The following is a 12,760-nucleotide window of genomic DNA, read 5'->3' on the forward strand; positions in this document are numbered from 1 at the left end:
GATCTTGAAGTTGGATGAATTTACCCAGTCTCCAAATGTATTATTATGCAGCTTGAATTCAAATATATGGTGGTATGGATCAATACGCAGTCACACGTTGGGGAGGAGTTAAGTGACAAGAGAACAGCTTAATAAAGACGTGATATTCACTGTTGAAAAATAATCAGTGTTTGAAGTACACTGTCTGAGAGAAATAAGAAAAGACTCACATTATACTCCAAAGTTAGCCAACGGGATTGTGTGTCAGAGTGATATATGTTTTTTTAAATCAGCTTTAAAATTTAAAACTTAATTATGTTTACAGAACTCATGCCAAACCATGAAGCAAAATGTATGTTGAGAGGGAACTTACAAATACCTGACTGAAGGTGGAAAAATAATGTATTTAAGTTTTCATTAAAGGCTGTCTTTGAGTTTGCGTTGCTTATATTATCACAAATATTGTCTTATTGTTGTTTCTCTGACAATAAAAAAAATAAAGTACAAGAAAAATATAGAATTTTCCCAAATGATCCATTATTTATTATATATTTCAGTATGTTTAATTATTTCTCATCTATTTATTTCACCCAAAATCCTCCTGCTTTCTGAAAATATCAAACAAATGTGTGTCCTATAGGCTGTGTCTGAAGAGACAGGTGATCGACCTGTTAGCGGAGGATTACTCCAGCGAACAGCTGGACGCTCAGCCGGCCGTCACAGTGGAAGACTGGTGAGACAGAGGTGGACTGACGTGCACGCACCTTCTGTAGGCAGCGCTGGTCACTGGTTAACGGACGTCTTACTACGCAGGTACTGCGGGAGGACGGATTGTGGCTGCGCCTACCAAATGACCGTGTGTCTGCTGGATGAGAACCAAGAGGTCATACAGGAGTTCAAACCCGAGCCGGTGACTCTCGACCCTGACTCTGACGACTGCTCGTGGAAGCAGGTAGGCCTACACGGGGGGGGGGGGGTGTTTACCTGAGGGGGGGACCTGAAGGTGGGTGGGGCGCTACGCTTCCATGACGATCAGCTGTAACCGCCGTACGAGCGCGGATAGCCAGTGGGACATGCTCACATGCAGTATAAGGGTGTGTCGCCGGCCGGCTACATAAACAAAGCATAGATAACAGTATACAGAGAGAGAGAGACTTCATTCTCTGCTTAGGCAGACATCACTCCACTATATCTTTATATAGAGAAACGTTTGTTGATATATTAATGCTCTGAATAAAAACAGAGATCCTTTGAGGCGTATAGACCCATGTAAGGACACCCTGACACACTTGGGTCATGAACATGAACAAATCCTTCAAATTAAACAACAACATATCTTGTGTGTCCCGCTAAGACAACACATAGAGGCTGATCTGATGACCCTCTCAGCGGGGGTGGGAATCACCAGATACGATACCAGATATATTATCACGATACTTAGGTCACAATACGATATTATCACGATACTTAGGTCACAATACGATATTATCACGATACTTCGATATTCTGAGTATTGTGATAACATAGGCCTATATTGCGATTTATTACTTTTTTCAACTTCAAATTATGTCCCCAAAGGAAAACTGTGTCAACATGTTTTATCTAATAAGATAAAGTTTTCAGTCTGTTCATCTCACTTCAATCATTTTTATTCCAGCAAAATAGGATTGTCAAGCAGACAGACTGACCAACAATGTCATAAATGTTGCATGAACCTGACAAACTGAACTGTTTGTATTACTACATAGTCCAACTTAACTAAATGCAAACGTGTGGACTCAGTATATGAACTATAACTTATATAAGTAGGATATAAGAGTTATATAACTCAGTATAACTTGCGATGCGTGGACGTCAAGGGCAGAGAGCCAGTTATGCGCTGCACTCTCCCCATGAGCCTGGCTACTGTTGGCAGATTTAACCCCGTTGTGAGGCCAGATGTCTCCATCTTTGTTTTGACCAACTTCCTACCAATCACGCTGACCCGGGACCTTTGCTGACCTCATCAGAAAACAACTCAGCACCATCTAGTGGACTGAAAAAGTAATTGATTTGATTTTTCTAGTAATTTTTTATTTATTTTTTATTTTTTATTTTTTAAATAGTTTATATAATAAAAGATCGATACTTGGCGTCCGTGTATCGATACAATATCGCCAAATATCGCGATACTATGCTGTATCGATTTTTTTCCCCACCCCTACTGGACATCATTTCTCTGCACCTTATAAAACCGTTACAAAATATAAATCTGTTTTATGACGTGACAACACTTTAGGCACAAAAACAACTTGATTAGTTTTAGGGAAAGATCATGGTTTGGGTTTAGACCAAAAAACATCCAGAGGTTTAAACGGTCCAGGGACTTGTGATGGTGGTGGCCTGTTTTTTAAGGTACTGGTGAGACAACTAAATACAATACAGGAAGTAAACAGATTCATGCATTTATAGGCTTATAAGGCACCAAAACACAACAGATTTTTACAACCCTGGAAAATGATCATGGCGGCAACTATTTTATCTTTTCTCACGACGATCGCTAAGTCAATAGCAGAAATTTGGCGTCCTTGTTACAAAGTAATCCTCCAGGAATGTGAGACGGGTTGCAGTATTTCGGCAGATATGTGAACTGTTAAGATGGTTGCCCGAGATGCTGTTTCGTTATGGTCTCTCATCCCCTTCCTGCCCTCTTGAGCTCTGGCTGGTTGACCTAAAACGCATCACTTTCAGTGCGCCAGCGCGAGACAGTCGCCACAGACACCACAACTCCGGACATACTGCAAAACAGAAAGAGCTTTCCCAATCATCTAGATAGGCTTAATCGGCATTGCGTGAACTGGTTTGGCTGAGGTTTGAATGTAGCGGATGTTTATTTATATATAAAAGTCCCACACTGCAGCTTTAAGCTCCGAGAAACATCGTGGTTTGGGTTAAAACGACTACCACGTTCAGCTTTATGAATGACCGTTGTCATGGTTGACGCTGTCGTTCCTGTCATCCACAATAACACCGGACTGTACAGATCACTGTGGTTTTGTCTCTCTCTCTCTGTTTGAACTCCAGGTCAGCCATACATTCACCGACTACGGCCCTGGAATGCGTTTCATCACCTTTGAACATGGAGGACAAGACGCCAAGTTCTGGGACGGTTGGTTCGGAGTCCGAGTCACCGGGAGCTCTGTTACGGTCGAGGTCTGAACGAGAGAAAGAGGGGGAGAAAGGAGGCGGCAATCAAGTAGTTATGAACACTGAAAGGTAGAGGAGGAAGAAGGAGAACTGGAGTAATGTAAAGACTCCAGGCTGGTGTGCAGGTCTCCTGGTTTCAAGAGGACCAGCTTTGCCTTGTGCACATAGCACCTCCGTATATCATGCATAATGCTGTTGCTGTGGAAACATACTGCTGCTATGAAGACTGTACTTACAAAAAAAAAATGGGGTCACAGCAGCTTTACTAACTTTGATATATAACAATTACTGCTTGCAACACAGTCATTAATGGTCGGTTGGGTGGAGGTGGTGTAACACTCAGATTGGAATTAAAATGATGAAATAAATGTTCAACTACATCATTGCCTGTTTTGTTAAGTTGGAGCTTCGATTCGAAGGAGTGACTGTTATCTTTTACTTCCTTGCGAGCAGTGGTACATGTACTCAAGGTACTCAAGATTTGAGGTACTTGTAGTTTACTTGAGTATTCCCATTTAATGCCACTTTATACTTCTACTTAGGTAAAGTTCAAGTACTTGAAAATGTAACTTAAGTACAGTGCTTAAGTAAATATACGTAGCTATTTTATTACCACACACCGACTGATGATTTAATATACATAACGTATTTCATTCTACTGTACATACTCAATCAGTATACAGTATGTACTGCATACGGCCTACTAAATGAATAACTAAGTGCCATTACCAGCAGACTGTTTACACTAAAGTACACTGACGCAATGAGTCTTCTCTGCATCGCATGTTGAAAATTGCTAATCACAAATGTAAATCAACATTACCTCTTCCACTCAATTAACTATTTCTTGGGTGTATATTTGCCTTCATTTGACAGGACAGTGTAGTAACGGGGAGAGACAGAGAGACGGGTATGACATGCAGCAAAGGTCCCAGGACTGGAATTAAACTCATTGCGGTTATATTGCATGTACAATTGAAAAATTTAAAATGATTAAGTATTTTAGTGCTACATCTAAATCATTCGCCAACATTCATAATGATTTAATCCAAACGGTTCACTGTTGTAAACGTCTGCCTCGCAGAGTGCTTTTGTAAAGTCTGAAGAGCTGCAATGCATTTTGCGATTTCAGCAAACATCCGGGTATTTGTTGCATCCACAAGATCCACATTCTAACCTGCAATCACATGATCAGCTCTAAGCCAATCATATGGACGCTGATGATGGTTTCAACACTCTATTCAACTTCCTTTTAAAGTCAAAATAAGAGCGCACTGTTACTCAAGATGACTTTTGGTGAAAGCGCAAATTTAGCTGGATGTGAATTATCAGGATCACTTTAGTCTGATACTAGCATGTTAGCCTGAATTAGTTAAACCCATGTCACGATCCGGCTCAAAAGGACGCAACATGAGGGAGACAAGACAAGTATAAAAGTAATAAATAGACATTTATTGAAAGTACCACTAACTAAATAAACAATCAAAACAAAGCAGCATCCAGGTCGTCCAAACAGGAGGCAGGGAGGAGAGGCGCAGAGAGGGACCACAGCCAAAGAAGAGGGGCAGCCTTTATAGCGGGGACCAACCCAAAGCTCAGGTGTCGCCCATCAGTGGCCGATTAACATCCTGGAACACAACTGAGGAGAAAACAGGACACAGACCTCTGGTGGAAGGGAGGGGTCGTCACACCCCCCCCCGCCATAAAAACATTGTTCCCACCAGGAATACTTAAATACAAACATTTCCAAATTTCATACTCACCGGTTGTGGTGCATCCCCCCCCCCCCCCAACCAATCTCCACTCTGCAACTCCAACATGTGGAGAAGCATTTAAGAGTGAGAGTGGAGACTGAAGGAGGGCCAGAGAGATTACACAGTGATACATGATTGGGAAGCAGGGTTTCTTTGGATGTGCCAGTTCATGCAATGAGCTGCATGAACGAGTGGTGAACTCCCAGAACTTTCATAATTACCAGCCAACAACGCACCGAACTGAACTATCATAAGCGCTAAGCTGTAGTAGCCTAAAGGTTCCTCTGACAGACGTGCAAAGAGGCAACCCAACTACAACTCAGCTCACCCAATCAAGGCACGAGTTGTAGCGCCTATGTTCCCGAAAACGGGCCAAGTTACCAACTTGCCTGTCACCACACAAACACAAAAAACAGTTCACCACATCCCTCCTTTATTACCAACTTGCTTACCCTAATGAACCATTAAAAACCTACTGCCACTGTGCAGCAGCAGTCTTCAGGCTCCACCTGCAAGGTAACTGGATCCAATACCCTGACACCCAACAGGCTGTGCAATGCTCTTATTACTGAGTCTTGAACTACCCAGAACATGACCATGATCACAAAAACCAGAATACGAAACATGCAGTGAGCAGGAAACACCAGCAACTAGTTTCCCTCAGTAAAACCAGGAACAGCTGCAAGCTTAGGACCAACCAATCCAACTCAAACCGGTCACCAACGAACAGCGTTCCAATAACTCCTCCACAGAATTCCTCCACAGAAGCCAAACAGAGGAAACAACTTTTGACTGCCTGAACACAAAACAAACTGATCCGTACAGAATTTAACACCTAACAGCAAGAGCAGCCCTTACACAGCTAACATCACTGCCGCCCTGTCCAGAGACTAAGTAAGCTCCCCCCTCTTCAGGTGCTACTTGTGGTGGGTACTTATGCACTAAAACCCGCAGGCCCGGTAAAGCAACCAGGTACTGGCCACCCACCTGCAGCCTCGGACGTGCCCCCGAGACAACTGCTCTAACCACGTTCACACCACACTACAGAACTATAGGCATTTATTTAAGAACAAATAACTGAACTAAACTCAGACAAACAGACATGAGTCAGAGAGGAGAGCACCCCCAGCTAAAGAAGAGGGTCAGCCTTTATAGCTGGGACCTACAGCAGGCCCAGGTGTTGCTCATCAGCAGCAGATTAACATCCTGAAAGACAACCTGAAAACAGGACACAGACCCCTGGTGGAAAGGAGGGGTCGTCACACCACATAAGAAGAACAAGGAGTCACACAGGAAGTTAAGACTGAACATGCAGCTCTACTTTAGTGTCTGGATAGCATGCAGACACTGTCAAATAAATACACATATTTCTTAAAAAACTCACTTTTGTTTTCATTAAATCATAGTTGTATAACTTAAGTGCAAGTGGTTGACACAGTTAAGTTTAGATAAAAACACCTTTCTGGTATTGGACCTTCTAGATACACTTGATAATATAACGGTAATAACTTCTGAAGTCCTTCTTCACTCAAACGCTTTATCATTATATAAAACCTGTAAGCAAGAACTCTAAGTTACAAACCTCTTTTTATACATTTCCAAACATGTTAACAAGGCATCCTATAATAGAATGACATCACTGGTGATCAAACATCAAATGTATCACCTGCATTAACGTGTCACCTGTGTGTGCTTTACATATCATGGCACCATCTTGTGGTTGAAATATAAAATACAACAAGTTGTCTCCAAACTAAATAGTAACAGTTGAACTTAACATGTGAGGATTCATCTCAAGTCTCACATGTTTGTGGACTCACACATGAAGAAGCTGCTGAACGCTTTGCCCTCCTACATACAAGACACACTGACATGCTGCTGAAGAGCAGAGCTCTCATTGTTGATGAGAAGGATTTACTAGTAACCAGAGATGTGGATTCATTCTGCTCCTCATGAGGCAGTTTGGAGCTGATCTGTAATGATATTTGTCTTGAGTTCAGTGGTGAGTTAGAAAAGCTACAAACAAGTATTCCCACTAAACCCACTGACAGGAACACTCTGATGACTGCAGGCAGTTTGAATCCTAGACCACTGAAAGAAGGTCTTCCTTTAAGACAACTACACATTGTAAAATAATTGAAAGAGACTTTAATATAAAATCATTGGATCTTAAAAAAAAGAGTTCCAAACAGACGAGTTTCCTTCTCAATAGACTGATTGTTCTTACAACAAGATCAGAGTCTTTGTTCTTCTTGAAACAAGATTACTTTCTTTATCATGTAAACCTTCAATTTGTTCACATCCATCAGTATGACACATCAATTCAGACAACAGCAACATTTAGTCTTTCAAACAAATAAATGTAAATTTAATGAAACATATCTTTACAGAAAGTGGTGAGAACAAAATATCTTGGATAAAAGAAGCTCTGGTGATTTCTCTCTTTAAGACACATGCAGTGGAAGAGAAACAACAACTAACAAATACATCAATACACATTTTCAACAAACATTTAGACCTCAGAGAAGTTTACATTTTCCTGCAGAGAAATGTCAGTTCAGGTCAACAAAGATCATCATGAGCAGTGATAGCCTCCATGGTTTAACAGACACAGGAAGGAGCTCCACCTAAAGAAACTCAAACATGTACACAACAATAATGACAAGATGTCAAAGTACCGCCCTCAATGTTTGATTGACAGGTGAAAGAAAATCAGGTCTCAGCAAAAATGGACACAAAATGAGTTTAACAGAAATTAATCTGCTGTTCCATAAATCACTTCTGTCTATTTTAGTTTACAGAACTCAGCAGTGTCTCCATTACACCAAAACCCAAGTCCAGCATAGAGAGGCTGAGTGAATGTGGTCTGGACTCTGTGGAGGAGAGTCATGGTTTCAGAGACGCTGTAGAAAGACAGAATACCTGCTCTGTGATCCAGGTACACTCCTACTCTGGAGGACTGAGGACCTGAGACGGGAGTTTGGATCTTGTTGTACAAAAATGTCAAACTGTTTTTGTCACAATGTAACGCCCAAGATTTGTCATTTTTTCCAAAACCACATTCATTAGAGCTCCCTGTTCTGCTGATATTCTTGTATGCGACTGCTACATAAACTTCTCCTCCTCTCCACTCCACCTCCCAGTAACAACATCCAGTCAGACTCTCTCTACTCAGGACCTGAAACCATGTAGTGAATCTGTCTGGGTGACTAGAATAAGACTGTTGTTCACTCATAACTGTTGCTTTTCTGTTCCCCTCAGATAATAACAGATATCTGAATGCTGTGTTTGGATCCAGTGTGATTTCACTTGAATATCTTAAGAACTCAGCTCTGGTCTTGGGCTCTGCTTGTGAGTGTATCAGTAAAACGTTCACTTCAGTCACTGCCAGTGAGACGTTTGTCCACTTCTCTCTCAGAACGTCCTGTAGTTTATCTCTGACTTCTGACACAGCCGCCGTCACGTCCTCAAAGTAGCTCAGAGGACGGATATCGATGCCGGACGAGTCTGTAGGTTCTCTGAGTGGTGACAGTGAGGGGTAGTTGTGTAGAATCTGGTTGTGATCCTCTGTGTGTGAGAGCAGCTTCAGCTCAGCGTCTCTCCTCTTCAGCTCAGAGATCTCCTGCTCCAGCTTCTCCTGAAGCTCTTTGACTCGACTCACTTCACTTTTCTGCTGGGATCTGACCTGCTGCTTCACATCGGAGCTTCTTTTCTCCATGAGACGGATCAGCTCGGTGAAGATCTTCTCGCTGTCCTTCACCGCTTCGTCGGCAGAGCGATTGACGGCCTCCACCTCCTGCTGAAGCAGCTTCACGTCTTTCTCTCTGTCCTGGATTCTCTGCTGGATGTTTAGTCGACTCACCTCCAGCTCTCTCTGCCTCTCAGTCCTTTCTGCTGCAGCTGAGACTGTGTCGTGGCCTTTGTGTTCATCCACAGAGCAGAGGTAACAGATACACTGCTGATCAGTACGGCAGAACATCTTCATCACCTCATCGTGACGAGAGCAGATGTTCTCCTGGAGCTTCTTGGAGGGGTCCACCAGCTTGTGTTTCTCATAGGCAGGGGATTCATAATGAGGCTGGAGGTGTTTCTCACAGAAAGAGATCACACACTGCAGACAGGACTTGAGGGCTTTCCGTTTCCTCCCAGTGCAGACATCACAGGACACATCTTCAGGTCCAGCATAGCAGTGATCAGCAGGAGCAGCTTGGAGTCCAGTCTTCTTCAGCTCCTCCACTAAAACTGCTAACATGGTGTTTTTCAGCAGGAGAGGCCTCGGTGTGAAGGTCTGCCTACACTGAGGGCAGCTGTGGAGTTTCTTCACATCCTCTTTATCCCAGAAGCTTTTAATACAGTTCATGCAGTAGCTGTGTCCACAGGGAGTAGTCACCGGATCCTTCAGTAGATCCAGACAGATGGAACAAGAGAAGGCTTCCCGATCCAGCTGAACTCCTTTCTGCGCCATTTCACCTCTCAGTGACAATGACTGTCTGAGTTTCGCTTCACTAGAAGTGACTCTGCTTTGACTTCTGATCTGAACAACATGTGTTTGTTCAGTGAATGGAGCCTGTCAGCTCTATCGCTTCACCACCATGTTGGTTACACCCATCTTTAAAACTGTAGATCTGAAGGGGAGGGAACAAGGAAACACGTGGACAGAGTGGAGCCGGCTGTGTTTGAGAGCAGGAGGAAGAAGGAGGGGTTATCAAGCTGTGCTTCATTCCAGGAAGAGGAGCAGCGCTGTGAATGTGAACTTTGCTTCCTCATTTACAAGCAGAGCCTCGGTTAAAACCTGCTCCACTTTAGAAAACATTTCTCTTTTTTTATTACAAGACAAGAGACAATACATAAACATAACAACAAGAGGACGACAAGAACAGTGAGATACAAGCCAGCAAACATCATATAGTCAGTGTGTGTGTGTGTGTGTGTGTGTGTGTGTGTGTGTGTGTGTGTGTGTGTGTGAAGTAAAGACCATAAGAAAGTACATAAATTACAAAATAACGACAAAAACAAAGTCAGGGGCAGTATCGCCCCGACCACTGGCAGCAAACCACGACCAGGGCACCGTCAGGGAGCTCCAGAACAGGTCAGTAGGATCAGCCAGGCCGGGTCAACCGGGTTGATTATTATTTCATTCATTAATTATTATTATTATTATTTTTTTAATTGTAATTATTGTATTGATTGTATTTTATTTCATTTATTATTATCATCATTCTTCTTTTTTTTTTAGACTGATCGGTCCAGAAAACATCTTGAAGACGTTCTAGTTTCTTCACATTTGGTCTCACAGGTGTCCAGTTGATGCAGGTGATACATGTGATGAGATGATCCTATAGGATGCCTTGTTATGAAGCTTTATACATTATAATGTGTTAAGATTGTGCTTATTAAGCATTATAGACATGACCTTCATATGATGTGTTACATAATTCATTATTAAAGTTCAAAGTTCAAAGTTAGCTTTATTGTCAACAGAGGAGTTGAAAAAACGTTTCTCTCCAGTCCAACATATAAACATAAAGTGAATACAGTGCAAATAGATTTAAAAAAAAGACAACATATATATTAAGAAAAAACGATCATTCTGTATTTAGCAGCAGTCAGACATAGCGAGTCTGAAAAGAGAGGAGGGAGAGAGTTCAGCCTCCTAACAGCCTGGTGGACGAAGCTGTTTGAGAGTCTGGTGGTGCGAGCACGGAGGCTCCGGTATCTTCTCCCAGAGGGCAGGAGGCTGAAGAGACCGTGCGAGGGGTGGCTGGAGTCACGCACAATCATGGTCACTTTGCGGGCGAGGCGGGTGTCATATATGTCCTGCAGGGAGGGGAGGGAGGGGAGTGAGGCACCAATGATCCTTCCAGCTGTGTTCACTATGCGCTGCAGGGCTTTCCTGTTGTAGTCAGTGCAGCTTCCGCCCCACACAGTGATACAGTTTGTCAGGATGCTCTCAATGGTGCCTCTGTAAAAAGTGCACATGATGGGTGGTGGTGTTCTTGCCTTCTTTAGTTTGCGGAGAAAGTCGAGGCGCCTCTGGGCTTTCTTTGCCAGTGATGTTGTGTTGGCTGTCCACGAGAGGTCCTCACTGATGTCCACCCCCAGGAATTTGGTGCTGCTCACTCTCTCTATATCAGCACCATTGATGGTCAGTGGTGGGTGTTGAGTGTGGCCTCTCCGGAAGTCAACAATAATCTCCTTGGTCTTGCTGTTATTCAGAAGGAGGTTGTTGTCTCTGCACCACGTGGTCAGAAGGCTGACCTCCTTCCTATAGTGGGTCTCATCATCCTTGGTGATGAGACCTACCAGAGTTGTGTCGTCTGCACATTTGACCATGTGATTGGTGCTGTAGGTTGTTGTGCAGTCGTGTGTCAGCAAGGTGAAGAGCAGTGGACTGAGCACACAGCCTTGAGGGGCCCCTGTGCTCAGTGTGATGCTGCTCGAGGTGTTGTTGCCGACACGTACTGCTTGTGGCCTCTCACTGAGGAAGTCCAGCAGCCAGTTACACAGCGAGGTGTTGAGCTGGTCAAGTTTGCAGATGAGTTTTTGTGGGATTATGGTGTTGAATGCTGAACTAAAGTCTATGAACAGCATTCTCACATATCAGTCCTTTGTGTCCAGATGGGTGAGGGCTGGGTGGAGAGCAGAGCAGATTGCATCCTCTGTGGACCGTTTGGCACGGTATGCAAACTGGAAAGGGTCCAGGGTGGGGGGAGGAATGGATTTGATATGTGACATGACTAGCCGTTGTTGTGGTTTCTTCGATGTCGATGATCGCTGGTTTGAAGTTGATTCTATCTTAATATCTAAAAGCTGATTTAATACTTATTTGCTATCTGACTCGTGGTGAGATACCACAGGATTCTCACTAACACAGGAACTCAGTGACGAACACCAACAGAACACAAGAGAGATTGAAGTTTCTTCAGTTCACGCAGATTTATTTGTACTGTACAGAATACAAGCAAATCGAGTCGTCCGGAGTCAACTAACTGGAACAAAGGACTGAAACTTACTTTATACTCTTTTCCCCCCTCATGCAGGATGACCCCCCTTTTTACTGATCAGCCCTCAATGTTCACTAAACAGTAATTTCGTTCATCAAGAGTACAGTGGGGGATTTGATTTCTAAAGGCTATATGCATCCTGTTTACCCCGAGGGATTTTGGGGGACTTCTGGACCGATGAGATAATCAGTTGGTTCACTAATTAATCAATATCATGAGGGATACCTGTCAGAAGATCCTACTGATCTCTGAAACTGTGGTCATGCTAACGCAACAGGAAATGCAGTCCAATGTCCAGTATCTGTACTTCTACTATGCATGGGCCTGTACTGCTCGGAGGACAGCGTTGGATCTTTTCCCCGCGGCCTCAGTCCCCCCTCCCTTCCTCCTTATTTATTTATGCTCCTGTCAAACTTTTGGCGACAGCATCACTGCCGTTCGCTGGTCCCCGCGACCCAAGAAGAGCCAAATGTTCTGGTCCCCGGGCCCAAACACAAAGGGCGTCCTGTTTTCCTCGGGCGTGATGGGGGTGATACTGAGGCCAGTCCCTACTGGACTTTACCTTATTTTAGGACTCTGTAGAAACATGAATCCTGTGACTAATCCTATGTCAGTGACTGTATGACTTATGCCGGGGCCTGAACTGAGTTTAATACAAAAGAGTACAAAAGTACGATTATAAAGATTGTCAAAGTAAGCTTATAAAGATTATCTGAGCAAATGTTTAATATAGACTCAGTCCCAGAATATAGATGTAAATGAATATATTTCACAGATATATGAATAAACACATAGGATAACCAAGGAGAAAATAATATAGTGACAAACATACATTTT

General features: G+C 43.2%; 2 protein-coding genes across 2 annotated transcripts in view; one reads left to right on the plus strand and one right to left on the minus strand.

The window, feature by feature from the left end:
- Positions 1 to 3,545, plus strand: part of fbxo2 (F-box protein 2) — a 7,450-nt gene extending 3,905 nt beyond the window's left edge. Inside the window, exons 4-6 of the mRNA XM_076097050.1 lie at positions 620 to 712; positions 793 to 931; positions 3,043 to 3,545. Of these exons, the coding sequence (XP_075953165.1) occupies positions 620 to 712; positions 793 to 931; positions 3,043 to 3,177 (367 nt within the window). The 3' untranslated portion in view covers positions 3,178 to 3,545. The remainder of the gene's footprint in view (positions 1 to 619; positions 713 to 792; positions 932 to 3,042) is intronic.
- Positions 3,546 to 7,052: 3,507 nt separating this feature from the next.
- On the minus strand, positions 7,053 to 9,475 carry LOC142955508 (tripartite motif-containing protein 16-like). The gene has a single exon (XM_076097049.1). It carries the CDS (start codon positions 9,382 to 9,384, stop codon positions 7,705 to 7,707), a length of 1,680 nt encoding a protein of 559 aa, XP_075953164.1. The 5' UTR covers positions 9,385 to 9,475; the 3' UTR covers positions 7,053 to 7,704.
- Between the last annotated feature and the right edge of the window lie 3,285 nt (positions 9,476 to 12,760).

This window comes from Anarhichas minor, unplaced genomic scaffold, assembly GCF_050575085.1.
Source record: "Anarhichas minor isolate MPS153535 unplaced genomic scaffold, ASM5057508v1 ptg000023l, whole genome shotgun sequence".
NCBI classification, from domain to species: Eukaryota; Metazoa; Chordata; class Actinopteri; order Perciformes; family Anarhichadidae; genus Anarhichas; species Anarhichas minor.

Bases quoted from the DNA above. Each gene is read 5' to 3' on its own strand.
- LOC142955508 (XM_076097049.1), bottom strand. From the start codon at position 9,384: ATGGCGCAGAAAGGAGTTCAGCTGGATCGGGAAGCCTTCTCTTGTTCC.